Source organism: Synchiropus splendidus, chromosome 5 (genome assembly GCF_027744825.2).
Source record: "Synchiropus splendidus isolate RoL2022-P1 chromosome 5, RoL_Sspl_1.0, whole genome shotgun sequence".
Lineage (NCBI taxonomy): Eukaryota > Metazoa > Chordata > Actinopteri > Syngnathiformes > Callionymidae > Synchiropus > Synchiropus splendidus.
The window spans coordinates 29,677,897-29,698,467 of record NC_071338.1 but is presented as its reverse complement, the minus strand read 5'-3'; the positions used below and the strand labels follow the sequence as shown (position 1 = coordinate 29,698,467).

The 20,571-nt window shown below is 40.4% G+C and overlaps 1 protein-coding gene across 3 annotated transcripts in view; it reads left to right on the top strand.

The window, feature by feature from the left end:
- LOC128758487 (CUB and sushi domain-containing protein 1-like) overlaps positions 1–20,571 on the top strand; it is a 432,079-nt gene that overhangs the window by 358,078 nt on the left and 53,430 nt on the right. For all 3 annotated transcript variants that reach the window (XM_053864463.1, XM_053864462.1, XM_053864464.1), the window contains 15 exons: positions 1,782–1,898; positions 2,639–2,752; positions 3,703–3,798; positions 3,864–4,067; positions 5,115–5,239; positions 5,316–5,412; positions 7,288–7,392; positions 11,417–11,535; positions 11,611–11,680; positions 13,291–13,407; positions 13,562–13,771; positions 14,330–14,518; positions 14,701–14,878; positions 16,952–17,097; positions 17,632–17,712. In XM_053864463.1, coding sequence (XP_053720438.1) covers positions 1,782–1,898; positions 2,639–2,752; positions 3,703–3,798; positions 3,864–4,067; positions 5,115–5,239; positions 5,316–5,412; positions 7,288–7,392; positions 11,417–11,535; positions 11,611–11,680; positions 13,291–13,407; positions 13,562–13,771; positions 14,330–14,518; positions 14,701–14,878; positions 16,952–17,097; positions 17,632–17,712 — 1,968 coding nt within the window. The remainder of the gene's footprint in view (positions 1–1,781; positions 1,899–2,638; positions 2,753–3,702; positions 3,799–3,863; positions 4,068–5,114; positions 5,240–5,315; positions 5,413–7,287; positions 7,393–11,416; positions 11,536–11,610; positions 11,681–13,290; positions 13,408–13,561; positions 13,772–14,329; positions 14,519–14,700; positions 14,879–16,951; positions 17,098–17,631; positions 17,713–20,571) is intronic.

Sequence of the window (20,571 nt, the reverse complement as noted above, 5' to 3'; positions counted from 1 at the left end):
ATAAAAAGAAATATTGGCCCGTGCCGCATTTTAAAATGAGGAGCTATTACTCAAGCACTGAGTGAAATGAAAAGTCAAACAATATAATGTATTTTCATTTCATTTTTTGCAAGTTCTGAATCAGTTCTTCACCGTGTGGGTTTTATACGCTGGAGAATAAATTCCATGAGCTCTGACCACGGTGGTGCAGTCAGACGTGAGGGCTTGTTCATACAAGAAAAGAGGAGAGAAGATCTACTCTACAAGTAGGTCTACTTGTACTACTAGAGCAGGTTTAGGTTTTACTAGTAGTAATACTGAACTAAAATCTACTCGTGCTATTAGTGAGCATTTTTTGTTGTACTAGAACTACTAGTAAACGTAAAATAGTTTTACTAGCAAAGTTTCTTTGCATGATTTTAGTATGAGACTAAATTCAATTAGATCTACTTTTCAACAGTTTTGCGTTACTAATACTATTAGTAAAGCTTAAAAATGTACAAGTGATTATTTTTGAAGTCTACCAGTAGTACAAATATCTCAAAATTGTAGACAGCTTTGTGTTACTACTACTACTATTAAAGCTTAAAATGTGCTTTATGTTTTGCTTCACTTGTATCATGTAGTCGCTTTAGTGTGGCAATAAACCTCGGTGGTAAGTAGTTTTAGTACAACAACTTCTCCTGCTACCACTACTGCGACTATTACTACCAATACTCCAACTGTTACTCCCCCTACAACGAGTGTACAAGTTGATATTTTATATTCCACCCTAGAAAAGTCAGTCAGTGTCCTCATTAACACCTTGAGTCAGTGTTTTGGAAGACCAAACTTTTTTGGCTGCATGTTGGGTTTGCACTTTGCAGATCATCGATTGTCAATCCTTGAATTTTTCATCACTGATATTTTCACTCTCAATATTTTCTCCCCCATCATGTTTAATATGAAAACTGAATGTGAAAAATATTTTGTGAAGTTTCCGGGACAAACAGAAGTTTGTTTTGCTGCACAGTTGTGTCAGGACTCTCGAAAACTATGAAAGACTCGGTCAGACATCCTCCTCCTGAATGTGTTTAGTCTCGTCTGCTCGCTGGATGTCTGTTTTCCTCACAAGCTGTGAAGCACAAACAAACATCCGGACGCAGAAACCTAATTCAATGACCTCTGCTCGTCTAACCTTCTGTGTGAATGTTCGCACGCCCACGTGCTGTTATTACATGACACCGGTGGTGTCGGGAGATGGATCAGGAGATTGTCTTCTTTGCTTCTTGTGGGTTACACATTGCTCTTCTGAAATTGCAGTTCGCTGATACAGGAGATCCCACACTGTGCTGCAGCTCAGCATCACATTAATTCATTCAGCAGCACATTTTATCCTGCTGCGTTGCTGTCGGCTAATGTAAATTATGTTATACAGGTGGTCTTCTCCTGTCGATCACCTGCTGTTCCGCAGTGTCAGCTGGCATTTGTTGTATTGTAAATGTGCAATCTTTTCCTCAGCAAAGATTCTTCTTCTCTTGTGAAACATTGGAATCGTGATATTGCTTTAAACATAGTCTTGACATCTGACCACTTTAAATGAGTGGCCTCGGTAAATATCTCTCTCTTTCTTGATGATTTAAACTCCACTTACTGAGAATTTTGACAAACAAGAAACAAATAAGGTCACAAACAAGCATTAGATGCTTTTACTGCTGTTGCTTGTAGCGTGATGATGATTATTAATAATAATAATGGCAATAATAATTATTATTGTGTAGTTATTTATTTTCCAGATTGTCTAACTTGTAATGTCATTCCAGCTCCCTGCGGTGGACAGTACGGAGGATCTGATGGAGTTGTGTTATCTCCAAACTACCCACTCAACTACACAACCCGGCAAAGCTGCTCATATTACATCACAGTATCCCCACAATTTGGTGAGTACACACTGCAAAAAAAAAACTAGGCCAGGCTTTAAGATATAACTACTTATTACTATCACAATGATGATAATATTTGTGGTAGTGACTGTCATTTTGAACATAATTTTACTTGACAAGTTTTCTTTATGTTTTCTTGCAATTAGTTATCTCTAGTCGACAAGTTGGTTTGTCTCATGATCAGTCCGGGTACGGGTCAGTAAAACCCAAAATAAGAACAGCCCTGTCTTTAAATACACAAACCCCTATTGTACTTTTGATACAACAATTGTTTACCGATGGCTGAAAAAAATGAAGAAGCATATGAAAAAGCAAGAAAAAAATTCTTGTAATAATTTACTTACTTTTAATTGACTTACTTTTTATCTGCATAGACTAAGAATTAAGCTTGATTTTTATCTTAAAATGTTCAGCTACTTGCTTTTTTTATTTCCCCTTTTTTCTTTCTCTTTGGAGAAGAAAGTTATGTTTTTCCAAAAAGGACAAAATATTCCTTGCGAGTATCATAATAACAGTGTAATAGGAAATTACTGAACTGTTTCAGAAAGCAGTATGTGAACTTACTATTATAGAAGTGTCTTTGAAATAGCTGTGTTTCTGATGGAGTGGTGAGAAAGTTGAGTCCATTAGATGAGACAGCGTTACCTTTTCTTTCTCTAATTTGTGATGTAAACTGCAGACTGAACTGCCTCTCTTCTTTTAACGCTCCTCGCTGTGTCACTGCTCATGTCTTCCAGTGGTGTTTGGTCAGTTTGCAGTCTTCCAGACAGCCATGAACGACTCGGTGGAACTGTTTGATGGAGCCAATGAGAACGCTCGATTACTCAGCTCGTTGGCTGGGTCGCACTCGGGTGAGTTTCCTGGTTTGTACTATCTGATGCGGTTAACAAAATTGTGTTGTGTCGTCAATACGGAAGACAAAAGATATTTAACAAAGCTGCTTTGCGGCATCTCTTTTTAAAGCGGAGTGTAATAAAAGCAGCTCCTGGGGATGGTGGAGCAGAGAACAGGAAGCATTATCGCTCTTTATTGGACATTGATGTATTAGGTGAAATTCCAGTTTGGGTTATCTTTACTTTGACAAATCCGCAGTGACAGTGTCTCCCTGGGCCCGAACTAGTCCCGATGAAGTGACCTCAAAAAGTTTGCGAAGTCCTAAGATTAAGCTGAAGATGGTCACCACATGAGTGTTATCTTATCCCGCAACACAATACTGACATTTACAGCACGTTAATGGTCCACATTCGACTCAATTGTCGCACCAACCGGTAAAATAATGCAGGAAGAAAATGTGTCTTTATGGGTTTTGCTCTCCGTTAATTTGGGTCACACGTTATTTTGGCAATAAAAGATAGCATGAATACCAACACAGCTTCCCAGAAAAGGGTACCACATCATTCAGGTCCACACAAACCAGGACGCTCTTTCTTTCTCTCCCTCTCTCTCTCTCTCTCTCTCACACCGCCCCAAACAATTATGCTGACACATTCACATATTAGCTCATAAACACACACACACACACATATACAGACGCAGACATGTCGCAGGAGCTAATGATGGTTGTAAATGTCAGCCACACCAGGCCGTGTTTTCCTCATTTATCACCCTTGCATTGCTTTTTGTGTATGTGTGTGTCAGAGTTCCTCTTGTATGAGGTTTGCACACACTGTGCAGAAGTACAAACAGATAACGTGTGCTGCTAATTGAGGGCGTGATTGAGAAAGTAAGAGATAGCGTACAAATGCAGGAGGATACTATCAAGTCATAACAACTGTGGTTAATTTGCTGTTGTGTTCTCCAGGAGAGACACTGCCGCTGGCAACTTCTCATCAAATAATGTTGCGCTTCAATGCTAAAAGTGGCCAGTCAGCGAAGGGATTCCACTTTGTCTACCAAGGTAACACCGGATTTCATTTCTCCGTAACATGCTTGTGCAGTGACGGAAGATGTTGTGTTGTCCAGCTGTACCCAGGACCAGCGACAGCCAGTGCAGCTCAGTGCCAGAACCCCGATACGGCCGGAGGATCGGCTCTGAGTTCTCTGCCGGCTCTGTCGTCCGGTTTGAGTGCAGTCCGGGTTACCTGCTGAAAGGGTCCAGCGCTATCCGCTGTCAGGCGGTGCCCGGCGCCCTTGCGCAGTGGAACGCTTCAACCCCAAGCTGCATCGGTAATGCTCTATGGTCACCTACTGTAGCTGCATGTCACGCTAGCAAAAACAATATTTTTCCTACATTTGTGAACGCAACTCGAAGTTTTCAATTTTGTACACAAACAAGGGGGAGGAGCACAACAGGAAATGATTGAGAATCACAGCTTTTAACACTTCCTGTTTCTTGGCTATATAATGGTGTTTCTTGCATGTCTATACCTCAATTGGTCCTCTTCCACAGATCCCAGATTTGTTCCTATTCTGGATCATACTCTTCAGAATTATTCCATTTTCCAGATCAGCCATTTATATATTCTTGAACTTGTTGGAAATTGTGCCCAACTTTATATCCACATATTGCTGAAAATGCTCCTGTCCTCCAGATGTTAAAGAAACCTTCCTAGAGCCAGACGGTCATCTGGATCACTCCTAAAATCGAATAATGTGTTCCTTGTTGCACTACACATTTTTCCTGAAAATGTCATAAAAATCCTTGTGCAACTTATTTTGAACACAGATAATCAAACAAATGGGCAAACATGAAAACAAACCAACGCCCTCGAAAGCTTAACTTCCTTGGTGGTGTTTAATAAACTGTCAGACTAGAGCCATTTAAGATGAATAAACATGAACAATATTGATAACTATATAATGTCTCTTGATTTGAAAAAAATATTTATAAAGATCAAATATATTGCATCCGCCAAGGAGGTTTTATTTTCTTCGGCCTGTCTTTTGCCGATTGTTTATCTGATATGGTCATCGTCATAATTCTTTGCTGGGAAATGTTGCTAGCTTGTGATGGATGTACGAGTATCTTGGTTCAGATATACTCCCTGCTGCCTAAGCAGGCACGGTCAGATAGTGCCTTCTCTGGACGATTTAACCTGCAGTCACAATACATTCATTCAGACTGTGGAAAGATGTCCATGTCGCTGGTGATGGAAGGATGAGAAAGTCCCATTCGTCCCAGTTCACATGCCTCTCGCCACATAGACTTGAGAGTCTAGTTTGGTTAAATAAAGCGTTGCTGTGTTAGCATTCTTCTCCACATTTTACCCGCAGTTCCCTGCAGTGGAAATCTGACAGAGCGCCGTGGAACAATACTGTCTCCTGCATATCCTGAGCCATACCCCAACAGCCTGAACTGTCTTTGGAGAATACATGTCAGCGAAGGAGCTGGAATCCAGGTACAGCTGTGCATCATCATACACATGTGACATGCACTATCGCAGACACTCTCTAATTGCTCCATTCTTATTTTAGATTCAAGTGATAACGTTCGCCACTGAGCACAACTGGGACTCTCTGGAGATCTACGACGGGGGAGACATGACAGCTCCTAAATTAGGGTCATTTTCTGGTACGACAATATCCACACACACATGCCCGAGCTGACAGAGTCACACATTAACACGCTCAAACTCTGCGGAGATCTGTGATGGATGAGATGTGACAGTTTCTGAACTGTACGAGCACATGCCCACACACAGATTGATACACACACTAGTGCAGAGAGGATCTGTGATGAATTAGAAATGACAGGTCCTCAACTACAGACATGGTCAAACACAACACACACAAACCCAAAGTGCTCGCTGGGGGGTTATGATTGATGAGTAGGATCTCACAAAAAAACTCAAATGCTTTTTCATGTTGCGCGATTCATCCAAAATGTCGAGAGGGAGGAATGGAGGAGCTTGACTGAAGGATGCGAAGAGGGACCGGGGTGAAAGAGGGAGTGAAGAAGAAGACGGAGAGGGATGAAGAATGATCTAACCTTTTGCAATTTCCCAGCGGAGTCTCCTCTGTGACCTGCCCCGAGCGCATACCTGTCACACACCTATCACACACCAAACACACCACCCACAGGAAGGTGCAGACACAGGCTGAAGTCTCTGCCCTTCTTAGAGAGGCACACCAGGGAGCTGCCCACCTTAACCACTGTGATCTGGTCTTGGCCACAGTGCTTCGCTTCTCGTAACGGCGCTCAAGTGTTTGATGTCAGGGAGCGCATGGGGTCAGTTCCCTTCACTAAACACTTCTTTGGCATTTAAGAAAAGTCAAGATCTCACATGCTGAGGACTCGAAGAAAGACCAGTGCGTCGGAGAGTGACACGATAATTAAAGACCTCCACCAAGCAGCTCATGTTCACCTAGTGTGTCATTCTTTTCACAGCATTTATTAATACCTACTTTTATATTATGGATTTTATTAGATACCTTTTTAGCATTTGAAATACTGTTGTTGTAATTAATTGTCAAATTAAAATCCTGTTACACAAAATTTCACTTCAAACATTTGAAATCATTTTGCTGACATCATATGAGGTCCTTGAGGTAATTAGCATTGTTGCTACGAGAATAAACTGCTTACTATGAAAAGTAGCATTACATGTGATAGTACATTCCAAATAAATGCATCAAACATCAATGTCGAGCCGCAATTGCACGTATCAAATGTTCACGCTACTTTATGGAGAGGGAGATGCGACATTTGTGGCGACATGGTCGCAACTTCACCATGTTTCAAGCAACACGTCAGCGTTTGCCATGTCAAATGACAATTTAAAAATCTGAGCTGAACTTCAGCCACCAGTTGACCAATCAGAGCCCAGATTTTACAGTGATCCAGAAAGTCAATATTCATCAATTAGATGAAGAAGTGAAATGGAGAAGAAGCTTATCATAGCGGTTTGCAGAGTTCAAGACTCTCCAAGCTGATAGGCCTCTGAGGGATCTGATGAACGCAGACAGCGTCATCCATGTGTCATGTTGACGTCACGGTAACTTTAGACCACGTACTTCTTTTAACCCAACTTCAGAGGTCGGGGAAAGCTGCTTTAGTAGATAGAAATGTCGCCAAGTAGCTTTCGTTGTGAGAGTGCAATAGTACCACTGTGGATGTAACTGCATCTTTCTTATGGGGGTTTAAGCGCAAATGTCAGATTTAAGCTTGCGATTCATCCTATCAGGTTTCTGATCGAAAGGTTGAATAAAAATCAATGTAAATGTGACGCATCCATCTCAGTTGGTTATTGTTTTCTACTCATCGGCTGAGCAACTTATTTTATTTGTTCATTTTCATGTTTCACTTTATCACTGTTGCATAAATAATCTAGTTGTATTTTCATCCTAGTTCAACTTCATTACCATTGATCAATCTATAATCACTGCCAATCGCTAAAATGTTCATGAGTATATTGAACATTGCTTTGTGTATTTCCCTTCTCAAAAGGAACTACGGCTCCGGCGCTGCTCAACTCCACGTCCAATCAGCTACTCCTGCACTTCCAGAGCGATATCAGCGTGGTGGCAGCCGGCTTCCACCTGGAATACAAAAGTAAGTTTGAGCTTTCACCACAGATCAAGAGACAAGGGAAACAAAAAGCGCATGATTTCCAGCCTAAAATGCACAAAGATTCACACACTCAGAGCAAAAACCGTCTAACATGGACTAGCAAAAGTCAGTGACCTGGATTGGGTTGGCCTTTAAGCAAACTTGTTCACGCACGTATACACCTCTCGACACATGGACGAGAGCATGTCTTTCCTCCCAAGGACGCGCTGCCTTTTTATTCTGTTGATTTGGCACAAACCGACATCATTCTTAAACATTCTTGTTATAGAGTCAAATCAGTGTCATGCAATTACACATGTATGCGCACCTGTCAGGTCGTTGGCGTCCTCCACTGTAGGTCTGGCTCGGAATCATTCACGAGTCAGCGAACATGCTTCCTCACGACTGTTCACTTGGATTTGTGCTTCTGCTGATGCTTTATGGGCCTGAGTTGACTGTTTAAATCGGTCATCCCAACATCAGCAGGGATATGAAGGTCGAGCGCTCGCCTTCCTGGCTCAGTTGCGTTTTTCTTTGCTCCTCTGTATTGACCTCAGAACTCGATGAATATTCGCACATTCAAACCATGATCCTCGCTGGTCAATTTGTATTGAATATTCTTAATTAGAATTTGTTTCAGTGCTCCGTCTGAAATCTGTGGGGGCAAGCTTCGCCAACAGATGAATATTCATTATTCAGGTCAGAACACATACCGGAGAAAGTTTGCATTTACATATATATATATATATATATATATATATATATATATATATATATATATATATATAATTTATATAATTTTGATTTCTTATGTGTCGCTATGAGGTCAAAGGTCAAAATACTAGAGGTGTCAAACTCACAAACATTATGAAACAAGTTCAGTGAAAACAGATGTCTGGGGTCTTTAATGCTCGATAAAGCTAGGTGTTATAGGAGAGCTTCTTTTTGGTCTAAAATTGACTGTCATTTCAAGCCATCGGTAAACATCAGGGAGTCGAGAAGAGAAGATTGGATTTTTCCTTAATTGGTCACAATAAAAGTGCTAGTTTTTAATCATGAGACGTGAATCAAACTCCGATCTGCAGCTGTCCTCACCTGGTCCTGCTCTTATATTGTCAGGTCGGATTATGCAACTTGAGTTCCCGACCAATGAACTTTAGTCTTTATAAGTCTTTATCATGTTTCTATCGGGATTTTTCCGTTGAAAACTTGCCGAAAGCCACCATGTACTGGTCAGCCCACATAGCCAGATGGTGAGTTAAAAACTGGAGAGGAAAAGTCATTCCCGTTGGGAGAGGAGTAATAAGACAATGAAATTTTTGTCCCTGTATATATTATTTTCACTCTAAAGGATCAGAATTTAGTGTGCGACCTTTAAATCTGTCACATTGCTCGGCAGGTGATTTCCTGAGGTTCGTCTTAGTGCGGGTGGCCCACCGGCGCACCATCCTAATGCTCCACTTTTTATCTTGAATTATGTAAACCCGAGCGAAGCACATCACGGGGTCAACGTGGGGCAATTCCATCAGTCACACCACACACCAATTCCTCACATCATTACGTCGTTTTGTTTAAAATATTTAGTTCCTTCAGCCAGATGGCATTTGAGCTTACTTTTTCTTAAAAATTAGACCTCACTGTGACCTCGCTCTCTCACTGTGACAACATGAAATATCCCCCACGGCTTTCGCAGTTCAAGGTAGGTAAAATACTCAAAATAAATCAAAGGCAGTTTCTCAACACGCAGCTGTATGCTCTTCTCGGGAGGAGGAGTGAGTTTTAACGGCTGTGTCAGGTATGGTCGAAAACACACAACCACCTAAGTGTATCTTCGTAAACCTTGTATACAATCCTATCATTCTAACACCTGCATGATTCAAGAGTTATGTTGGATCATAGCTGAAAGGAAGCCTCCATGCAGGCATTCAAACCCATGTTGTCTGGGTGGAAGTGCAGCATACTAACCAGTTAGCTGTGGGTCGAAACACTAGCAAAAGATCGTCATTTGGTCTCAGTAGTCACATGAAAGTTGATTTATCTTGTATTTTCTGGTTAAAATGAAAGTATTTATTTGTGTATTTTCATGTTTTTGTATATTATCCTTTTTTTTATTCTGCTAGTTGTGATCAGAGCAGAGAGCAAGAATATATTACTTCAGAATCTTTCTTAATCCAAATGGAACACTCAAATAAAATACATGGTAAAAGTCGTGTTGCTAACTGACTGTTTTGTTTTTATGGACATTTTGAATAATGCGATTAATTAGATCAGATATATTACTAGTCCCTGAATGTGCTAGTTATCAAACAAGTTGTCACAGTTTATTTTATTAGTAGAACTTGTTTAATTTGGACTCCCGACTTGTTTTAGTGATTCACAGCCCAATATTATTGAAGGAAGAGTGCCATGTGTAGGGCTCTGGCAAGGCAGATTTTGTTGTCTGAAGCTTCTCACTATTGAAAAGATTAATACACTGAATTACACTTGTGATCCTCTGGCTGCATGGTACCTCGATGCCTCTGTCATTTTGATAATAGATTGTGAATGATTCTATTATTTTCTGGGAAAATTCACTCCAGGAAATTAAAAGCAAGACATAACATATTTAGACACAGATGTCTTGTACAATTACACTCCATTGTTCATTATAGTTACACTGCCATCTGTTAGTGTTTAACTGGGCTCAGTCGTGAGCATCATCCACATGATTGATCATGAAGACGATGCCGTCTTCATTTTTCGCTGGCTAAAGAGGACAGGATGAAATATGAGGCTCCCGGGCCTGTCCTCAAATACAGCAGGACAGATGAAAAGAAAATTCATGTCGAGATGAGTACTGTCACTTTCCAGCGGCTCCAGCTGAGTTGCTGTGATGGCGTCAGCTTTTTGCCAAATGTTTTCTAAACAAGGAGAACGGATGAATGGTTCAACAGGTTTGAGGAAGTTGACAGAACTGGTCAACCACATGGACAAGCTTTGTTGATCAGATGTGATCGCCGTCTTGGCTCCTGCTAATAACAGCATAGTGCAAGTGTTTCAGTCAGAGTTACTCGGCCCTGAGGACTTGTTTTTCTCTTGAAATCACAGATTGATTGAACAGTCAAACACGGGCTGATTGCAACGTCAGTGTCTTTGGGGCAAAAATGGATCAACAGCATTTCATCAATCATTCATGCCATTTTGTGCTGCGGACTTGTTTTCATAAATTTAAGCTTAGTAATAAAGACAAATGGCAGATGCAGTGTTTGATCAAACACACATGGTTGCCATTTTTTTTCCCGATTCCTCCATGTTGTCATGGCGACCAGTCCAGGACAGAACTCTCATTAGAGCTAGATTTGATTCTTACTAACATAGTTGAGGGAGGTGCGGAATTCCAGCTCATGTTATACACCTGATGTGGATGCTACCGTTCCTTTGACTACATGTCCCCCACTTTATGGACCAGAAGACTCCTAGCTTTAAGTTAAACTAGTGGCAGTTACATACCAGTGGCAGCTATCAGCTGTCATGTAGTTATTGTGCTTTTGTGACCTTGAATTTAATACATGCTTTAGCTTCTCTCAACCTTCTGTGAATGCATTTGGATTCTACAAGGTGTGGGGCTGCTGGTACCGGGCGTTGCGGTGGGTTTCAACCTGCATCCCCCAAAATAATACTAGTCCCACTGAATGGCGACTGCAAGAGAAACACACAAATCTATTAATAAAATGATAGAATAATAATTTCATCCAAATAATAAAGCCATTTTGGCTCCTTTTCTCCCATTTTTGTACCATTATAGCACACGCCACCAGCCAGGTGGAGACATTACAACAGAAAAGGAAGTTTTTTTTTGTTTCTTCTATGTTTATTGAACATATAATGTGTAGTTGAGGAGCTGTGCTTCAAGTTGCCATACCAAAATTCTGATCATTATGTGGTTATAATTTGTGTTCTGGCTCTCCTCTGCACCTTGAGACTCATTACTTAAAAGCCAAAGTTGTGATTGTGTATTTAGTAACATGAATATTTATGTTTCTCCCAGCTGTTGGTCTCACCACGTGTCCTGAGCCAATGATTCCTGCCAATGGCATCAAAGCCGGGGAGAGATACATGGTCAATGAGGTGGTGGCCTTCAGCTGTGAGCCTGGATACACTCTACAGGTGAATCATTACAACTGGATGTTCGATTAGGGTGTGAAAGCATCCCCTTGTAAAATGCTAATCTCCGTGTTCCAGGGTCACTCTCATATATCCTGCATGCCGGGTACCGTGCGCAGATGGAACTACCCACCACCGCTTTGCATAGGTATGACGTCAACTGTTATTTGAATTAAACATTTCTCCCTGAACAAACAAATGAGGCTGCATTCCCATCAAAAACCTAAAGCTAAAATTAAGAAAGGAAAAAGAGGGAAAAAATTATAGACTTTTGAACAGTCCTCCACTGTGCATATTGAAATGAAAATAATCAATGTTAGACGTCTTCTTTGCAACATTAGGTTCTTTGTTGCGCAGACAAAAGCATGATGACTAATGGCAGCCATAATGCCCCAAACATGTTTATTTATGGGCCTGTTTTTCATCACTAGTTTGAGTTCACGAGTTCTCCGACGCGCTGCAAATTTGTCCAATCGCAGCCACTTTCACGCAAATTCCACCAATCACGTTGGTCTCCTTTCGCCGTCCCGTTTACATGACATGTGCGTCATATTCACTGCTACTTGGTGGAGATAAAGGCATGTGTGACACCAAATGCTCACATTTGTCCACACATATTTTGCCAAGAGTTGCGATCCAGACGTGAACGATTCCTTATAGATTCATTAATGTCCTAATGTCTGATTATTTAAATGTATAATACACGGAACTAAAAAGGGAACTTGCTAGTACCATCACCCGTAGTATTCGTCAACAAACATGGCTGACCCTGACGTACATCTCTCTCAGTACTGTTTCTGACACGCCACATCCCGACCCTGTGTTAGATGCGATAGTTACTGTTTTAATTCGCTCGACTAATGTGCCACTGAACAACTCCCTCACACACAAACACCCACCTTTACCTCTCTGACTCCACCCATCCAAATGTTTGTCATTCTCCGCCCTTTTGAGGAGCTCCACAACTAAAAAGCAAATGCTCTTTACACAGTGTCAACCCGGAAACCAGTCACAGAACACCACAATGAAAAAGATGTGCTTACTTTATCATCATTTTTCTAAAAACAGACGCTATTTTTTACATGCTAATTAAAAATGTCCTTTTTTCCCACCATGTTGTTCCACAACCATAAATGATCGACACTTTCACTCCACCATTTTCTTTATCTCCTGCAAAATCCAGCATTTTTAGCCACAACAATCAATTAAAAAGTCCTCTAAATCCTGGAGGGACTGATATATTTCCTGTTGTTCCGTCTATATTTCCGTCTGCATTTTGCTGAATAAAAACAAGGGATATTGTGCCTCGGCTTGAAAACTCTGTTAAATATTTGCTGCTTTGATTGAGCTGATTTGAGCTGTCAATCAACTCCTTTTTCATGTATCAAGGAGCTTTTAGTGCTTCCTTGTTTGTCAAAGCCTCACAAATGATCCAAACTAGAGTTTATCGTATCGTGTCGTGTCTCCAGCGAGACTCTGAGTCCCAAAATATTCATACTGCTATTATTGCAGCTATAATTGAATTTCCCAAAACAGTTTAGTGCTTTATTCGCAATATGCAACTCAACGTATTAAATTCTATTCAGCATATATTTGAGGAAACAAGGTGCTTCCTGACTGACTTCAAATTTGTGATCAATTTGCCTTTAAGCCAAACAAGAATTTTCATCAACCTGCTGAGATTCAGTCGTCCAATGTCCTCGCTTGTCGTTCACGTTGATGTGTTCGGGTCTAACGTGTATTTACGCATGTTTCCAGCTCGGTGTGGCAGTGTGCTGTCTGAGATGAGCGGTGTCATACTTAGCCCAGGTTTCCCCGGCAACTATCCCGGTAACTTGGACTGCACCTGGCAAATCACCTTGCCAACTGGATATGGTGAGTATCATGGGATCGCAAAGCACTTTAATGAGGACCCTTTCTATTCACCTTTTGTATGAAAATGTAAATTTGATCAACTTTGAAAACCGTTCTCCAGGGTTTCAGAAGCATCGTCGTTCATGGTTTGACGGCCTGTTTCTTTCTCTTCAAGGGGCTCATATTCAATTTCAAAACTTCTCCTCTGAGGATAACCATGACTTCCTGGAGGTCCGGGCGGGACCCCAGCACAGCTCCTCTTTGATCGGACAATTCAGTGGGTCTCAGACGCCGCCGCCACTGCTGAGCACGACCCACCTGACCATCATTCACTTCTACAGTGACCACTCAGAGAACAGGCCAGGTTTCAGACTTACATACCAAGGTGGGTGCAGATATGACTGAAAAAGTTTGCAGAGATTTACATAGATGGAAGCGATCGCTGATCAACGTTCATTTTATGTTCTTTGATATTTGACAAAATCAATGCCGTCATGGTGAGGATGAACTAGAATTCATTTCCAAAGCTGAGGAGGGTCAGGGACATGAAACGCTGTGGGCTGTTGAACTTTGATCGACAGGTGTTTTTTTCCTCTCATCATTAAAAGAGATGGATTGTTAGTAAGCCTCTCCGAGAGCTCAGTGCGATGCCTCACATGGCTTTACTTATAGCCCCGAGTGTTAGACTTCAAAAACTCATGCAATGCACCGAGCACCTGTGCGTCATTGAAACGATAACAAAGCTGGGAAACAAAGAGAAAGACCACACTCATGCTCACAAGCACTTTCATGGTTCTGCTAAATACTTCTGGTTTTATTGGTAAACAGTGTTAACAGTTGCCAAACGTTGTGAAGTAGCTCAATAATGTTGTGTTGTATTAGTATGTGATGGAAATAAATCAGTTTCATCATCACTTAGCTGACTGAATTCATTTTACTGCAGCCTATCAACTTCAAAACTGCCAGGATCCTTCTCCATTCCCCAATGGTGACATCATCAACAGCGACTACAGCGCCGGGCAGTCCATCACTTTTCAGTGTTACCCTGGTTACGTGCTGATCGGCCACACCGTTCTGACATGTCTGCATGGCACCAATCGCAAGTGGAACCACCCAGTTCCGCGGTGTGAGGGTAAGGCTGAAGTGGGTTTGTCCGTCATATTTATTGAAGACGTCGTCTGCCTCGGGCTGTTTAATTAAAGAGTCATTATCTTCAAACGGCATCTAATTCCGTCTCTGCCTCACCTCGTGGATTCTCGAATCCCTCGCAATGTTGAAGAGATTTCCAGTCTGAAAAGTGTTTGTCTTCAACAGCGCCTTGTGGCTATAACGTCACGGCTGAGAACGGGACCATCTACTCGCCCCAGTACCCCAACGAATACCCGAACTCGCAGGACTGCTTCTGGCTTATCACTGTTCCGCATGGACACGGTGTTTATATCAACTTCACCTTGTTGCAGACGGAGCCTGTCACTGATTACATCACTGTCTGGTGAGTCTGGATTTGCTGCTCCAGCCCACAAACAAGGAACATAAATATTTTATTCACACACTCACAAGAATTGTGACAATAATACAGAGGCCTGAAGTGTCGTTTACTTTTACTACAGTACTTTGAAAATGAACTGGTCGTGTTCATCACATGGTTGACACACCACTTTACTCTATGGACTTAAAACATCCACGGAATGTATTTAAATTCCTTGTTATATGTCCGCTGTCCATGCTTCTTTTGTAACAGGATTCTGCGCCCAAGGTCAGATTATAACCCTGGGAGTGTTGGAGTCATGCATTTACAATGGTACCACCGACCAATTCAATCTAGTTTTGTGCCCAAACCCGAGTGAATCATGCGAGCACTCTGTGGTTCCAGCTACAATGATGAGATTCACCGATCTGTGGAATGAAAGAAGTGCTCGGCCCAGCTTCACTGTCCCTTGGGGACCTCCAAAAGTGTCTTTAAATGTATAATAAATAAGGTGTAGAGACATTAATTGGTGTTTTGTTGAGATCAGGCTACATTTTTCGGGCTCAAGAGTCACGCTTGAGGAGCCAGCGGATCAAAAACATGCCCTGGGAAAGTAATGCGATCACAGCAGGCGGCAATGGCTTTTAAATCTCACTAACAAGCACAACCGTGAACAAAACTTTACACCGACACTGTATATTAATATTAATATTTTGTCATCATTAAATTGTTGCAGAACATCCCACGTACTAAATCGCATTCAGAGACATTTGATGTATATTTAGGAAAGCTTTTTTTAAGAGGAAACTGGATGATTAAGAACTGAAATTGCTACATATATGAAATAGATTGATTTGAGCTTTAAAAATCAGTTTCACACATTCACATACACCTGTTAAACACACCAATTTGGAAAAACGGTGGTCACCTTTGTTTTCTTACCTCAGGTTGTTTCATTATAATTATAAACAGTGAGTATTATAAACAAATCGTGACTAGTTCACGCTGCATGAAAGGGCATGTACTGGAATTTATATGGATGGGGTACGACCGCGCTATTTGGCATGTTGGGCTCAGAGGTAACCCAAAATGACCTCAGCTTTAACATGCTCCGCAAATCGGGACTCAGTAGGTTGTTTCACTACATGTGTTTTCAAACCACGCGATGAAAAAAAAAAATGCTTTCAGTTTAATTTCTCTTTTTTTGAGTGATTCCTTCATCCTCTGTGATTTGGTTTCTCGTTCAACACTCTGGATGTTGTTGACATTTTCAATTACTTTTGGTGTATTTGTGCTCGGTAATCCCTGAGTAAATGTGTTTACAATGCTTCTGGATTTCAGCGACTGGAGCCTGTAATTGTGTTCTGTTCTGCTTCACGTCACACTTTTAATTTCATTTACTTGTTGATCATCACACTCAATTAGGGCCTGTTTTTTTATTATTCTTTCTTCACAAACATTATATTGTGTTCTGGAGTGGAATATCTACTTTATTCTTTAGTGTCTGGTTGCATATCTACGGTGATTTTATAGCATTCCCAGAATTTTGAAGTCAGCCCGACACTGACATGAAAAGCCTCCAAGCCTCTTGTGTGGATTACAGTGGGCACTTTAAACTTTTATTACCGGTGGAACAGGCAGCACAGTTGTTGCCAGATGTTCACCAAGTAATAGTAGGGAGACTGCTGTCTTACAGCAGCATATGCACATTAAAGTTATTGCTGACTTATTTAGCAAAAGCCAGACGTTACATGGAATATCATTTCTTAAGTTATGCATCTCTTTTTTCTTACAATTATCATTTCATTATTTTAATGTAATTTTTTTAAGATTATGACAATAAATGCTTACACTGTGAGGAACCTTTCATCGATATATTTCTGTTTTCACACAAACATTTTTCATTTTTTTCATAGCACTTGTGAGGCATAAAATGTTTTGATCACAATGAAATTGAAACAATCTCTTGACCAGTGTTGTATTCTATTTCCATCATCCACTGAAACAAAGTAGTTATCAAAGTTGTAGCAATAGTCCAGGGACTTGAGTCCAGTCACTGTATCACTTTTAAGCTGTCTGTGTTGTCACCTTCCTCAGGGATGGTCCAGATGCTTCCAGTCCACAGCTTGGAGTCTTCAGTGGCAACACGGCGTTAGAGTCAGCGTATAGCACCAGTCCACAGGTCCTGATCCGATTCCACTCTGACTTTTCGACCGGAGGATTCTTCATTCTCAACTTCCATGGTGAGCAAAGTTTACCAATGTGCAACCCTCAACAACGCTCACAAACAACTCTGAATGTTAGTCATTTGTATTTAACAATGATAATGAAGATTTGAAATAATGTGACTGGTAAAAAGTGTCCTAAACCCTCCACAATGCCAATTGTTTGTACATAATTTTAAATGTGCTTTTGTAGGTTTTATATTGCAGCACCCTGCTAAAATACTATGTCATTCAAAATATAGCGTATCAAAGGCCATTTAATCTATGGATGTTGCTGTGACAGATGCAGTATTCTAATTGATTTCACTTGAACAGTGACAGTATGTTAGATGAAAAAAGAAAGAACTACAGACAGTAAGATTCGTGGTGGAGAGATGCCCTCCTTGAAAGTAGAAAGTGCTGTTCCTCTGTTGGTGTCAAGCAACATCAGATTGTCACTGCAGCGAAAACACGTTTCTAGCTAGTCAAGAACAATTTGCGGTAGGAGTGGTACCCATTAAAGTTTAAATATGATGACCTGTTTACGCTGAAATGATGTTTGACGCTCTTCAGCATACCGTCTGAAGAAATGCCCTCCGCCGCCTGTTGTGGACAACGCTGAGATAATCCATGAAGATGACGACTTCCTGATAGGTAAAAATCCAGTTTCATTGACAGATTCACGTCCACACGGAATATTGCTTAACAAATACACAAATATACCCAAAAGGGAGACAAAGTTAGGGGAAAAAAACTCATCTGTGATGGTACCTTGACTTTTAATATTGACAAACTATTATTAACTAGAGCAATTAGTTCCACAAAGGGCCGCAGTAGGTTTTTGTCTCCCCCTGCTAATTGTGCCCAACCATTAAAAAACAAAGCAAAAAGGACCTAATTAAACAGCACACTGTGCAAACAAGTCAATAAAGCGACTTCCTTGTGTCTGTGGAAGCAAAAGGTCAGGAATAATGGATGTCAATAACGTTGGAGGTGAGCTGCTTGGCAGACCTCTGCACTCACTGAATACTGTTTGAGTTGTGTGAAAGATTATAAGATCAAAGTTGAAACAATAATTTGATTTTTTTTATTATTAAATTGTATCAGGAAATATATATATATATATATATATATATATATATATATATATATATATATATATATATATATATATATATATATATATATATATATATATATATATATATATATATATATATATATATATATATATATATATATATATATATATATATTTGTTAAAAATATCAGCCCTAAATTGGGAGAATAGGCTTAGGCAATAAATCATTGCCTTTATATTCTATTGTGCCTGTTATTACAACCAAATCTTCATTGATTACACAAGTGTGGTTTAAAAAAGGCAGCGGTTTGTACTTACAGTGTTATGGTACACTGCACTCTCTGAAAAGCTGGGAAGGCTAGCTTATAGTTCTCTTTGAAGTCTGACTAAATCTTGCCAGAGTAGAGATCATGTATTAAGTCCAGATGAAAACCTTATCTGATGCCATCCACCTGATGAAAACTGATATGACGGCTGACTTTGATGCACAAATTTATCTTGGTCTTCGCACCTAGAATGATAATGAGCACCTCTTATCTACGATTGCGGAGCGTGTTTTTGAAACTAGAGCAAATAGGGACAGCCAGAATATTCTCTCCCCCTCTGGTGGAAAGACTTCAAAAGGAGGGGGAAAAAAAAACCTTACCTAATGGTGAAAGTCAAGGACCTGGATAAGTAGAGTAAGTGTGAAAAGCTGAAGGCTGTGACACGCTTGGGCGGCATGTTTGATTCAACACCTTTTTAGCCATGACCACTTTCCATCTCCAGCAGATTTAGAAATGTTCATCTCACACTTGCTATCTGGTGGCAGAGTCACGCGTCGGTGGTTAGGGCTGGGTTCTTTTTGAAAGTGAATTTTCAATATTGACAATGTCTACAGCACGTCATGTTCTAAAAGAATAATTAGACACATAAGAAAAATAAAGTAATAAATACAGTAAGTAAGTAAGTAAAAATAAATAAATGAGCACGGGTCATGATAAATTGTATTCATTTTCAGAGCTCACTCGGTGGCGCTCTCGAGTCAAAATGGTATGATATGTTTGGTTTGATGAGCTGTTTAATGGCAAATTTTATTGGGTGGAGTCCCATCTAGTGATGAGTCATTACTTCATCCTGTTCACTGACACAGTGTTTTGTCCCATTTTTAGCTCTTGATGACTCAGAAATGAATGTCAAAAATAATCCCCAGCTGGACTTCATCTGTGTGTACTTGTGTGTCTGTCAGACCTGAGCAACTTTGTGTGTTAATTAAGTAAAAGCGAGTCCTGAAACTGGGACAGAACCTGAAACCATGACTTGTGGGTTTTACAGGATAGAAATGTCTATTTATTGCTGTGGATATAGATTTAGTGATGCAGACATTATTTATTTAAGCTCTAGTAATGTTAGCTATTGCATCAACTTGCGAGGTCGAAACACGTTCTCACTCCCAAAGCTATAGATGCAATGAGATTTCAAATAATGAGGTTTTGTGTCATATCCTGATGTGGTGCGCAGTGTAAAGCAAAGACGCAGGTTGGCTCTAGGGTTTGCCATGGGATGGCGATCCTTTTGCCCTGCGTATTGATGGGTGTCACTGGGTAAGTTATGCACTGCAAACATTGTTTTATTGACAGTGACTTTGACAGCACTGTCAGTGGGGGTGGAGTGAGAGTAGTTTAGGAATGTTTCCGATTGTCTCAAGCTCCTAACCTGGAAGTATAGTATAGTCAGGGAGGCGTGTCCATGAACTATGATGTTTGCTGATGATGTAGTGATCTGGAGAGAAAAGGCATTAAAATCAATAGGACCAAGACAGAGTAGATGATTATTATTAAATTAGATTATATTCCATTAGATTCCATTTGATTCTATTCGATTCGATTGGATTCTATTGCCGTGTGTATGAGAGAGAGCCAGGCAGAAGGAGAAGTGAAGATGCAGGGAGTAGAGGCAGTGAAAAACGGTTTAGCTTTTTAGCGAGCATTTTGGAAAGACAGCTCATGTAGAACAATTTGGAGACAAGGTTTGGGATGCCAGACTGAGATGGTTTGGTCACGTGGAGACAAGAGACAGGGAACATGAAGAATGGAAGAAAATGGAAATAGGAAGAAGGAGGAGCCTAAGACAACTAATGAGGTTCATGGATGTGATAATGGAGATGAGAAGTTGTTGTTTTTTTTTTTCTAAATGGTCATTGAATTTTTGTTCGTGAATATGTCTATTCAGTACATGTTAAATTTCCTTTCAATAGACAATAAAAATATTTTTAGCTTCTCAAAAACGTGCTTTTTGTGCCAGTCATTATTAACAGGTCATTACAGATACATTTGGCAGAGAAATAAAAGCTAATTCTCCCAACAACACTTTCCTGAAATTGATTTCATTGGAAGTCGTCATAACTCAAAAAGGATGATGCAGCTTTTTTTTTTTTTTTTTTTTGGAAGGTG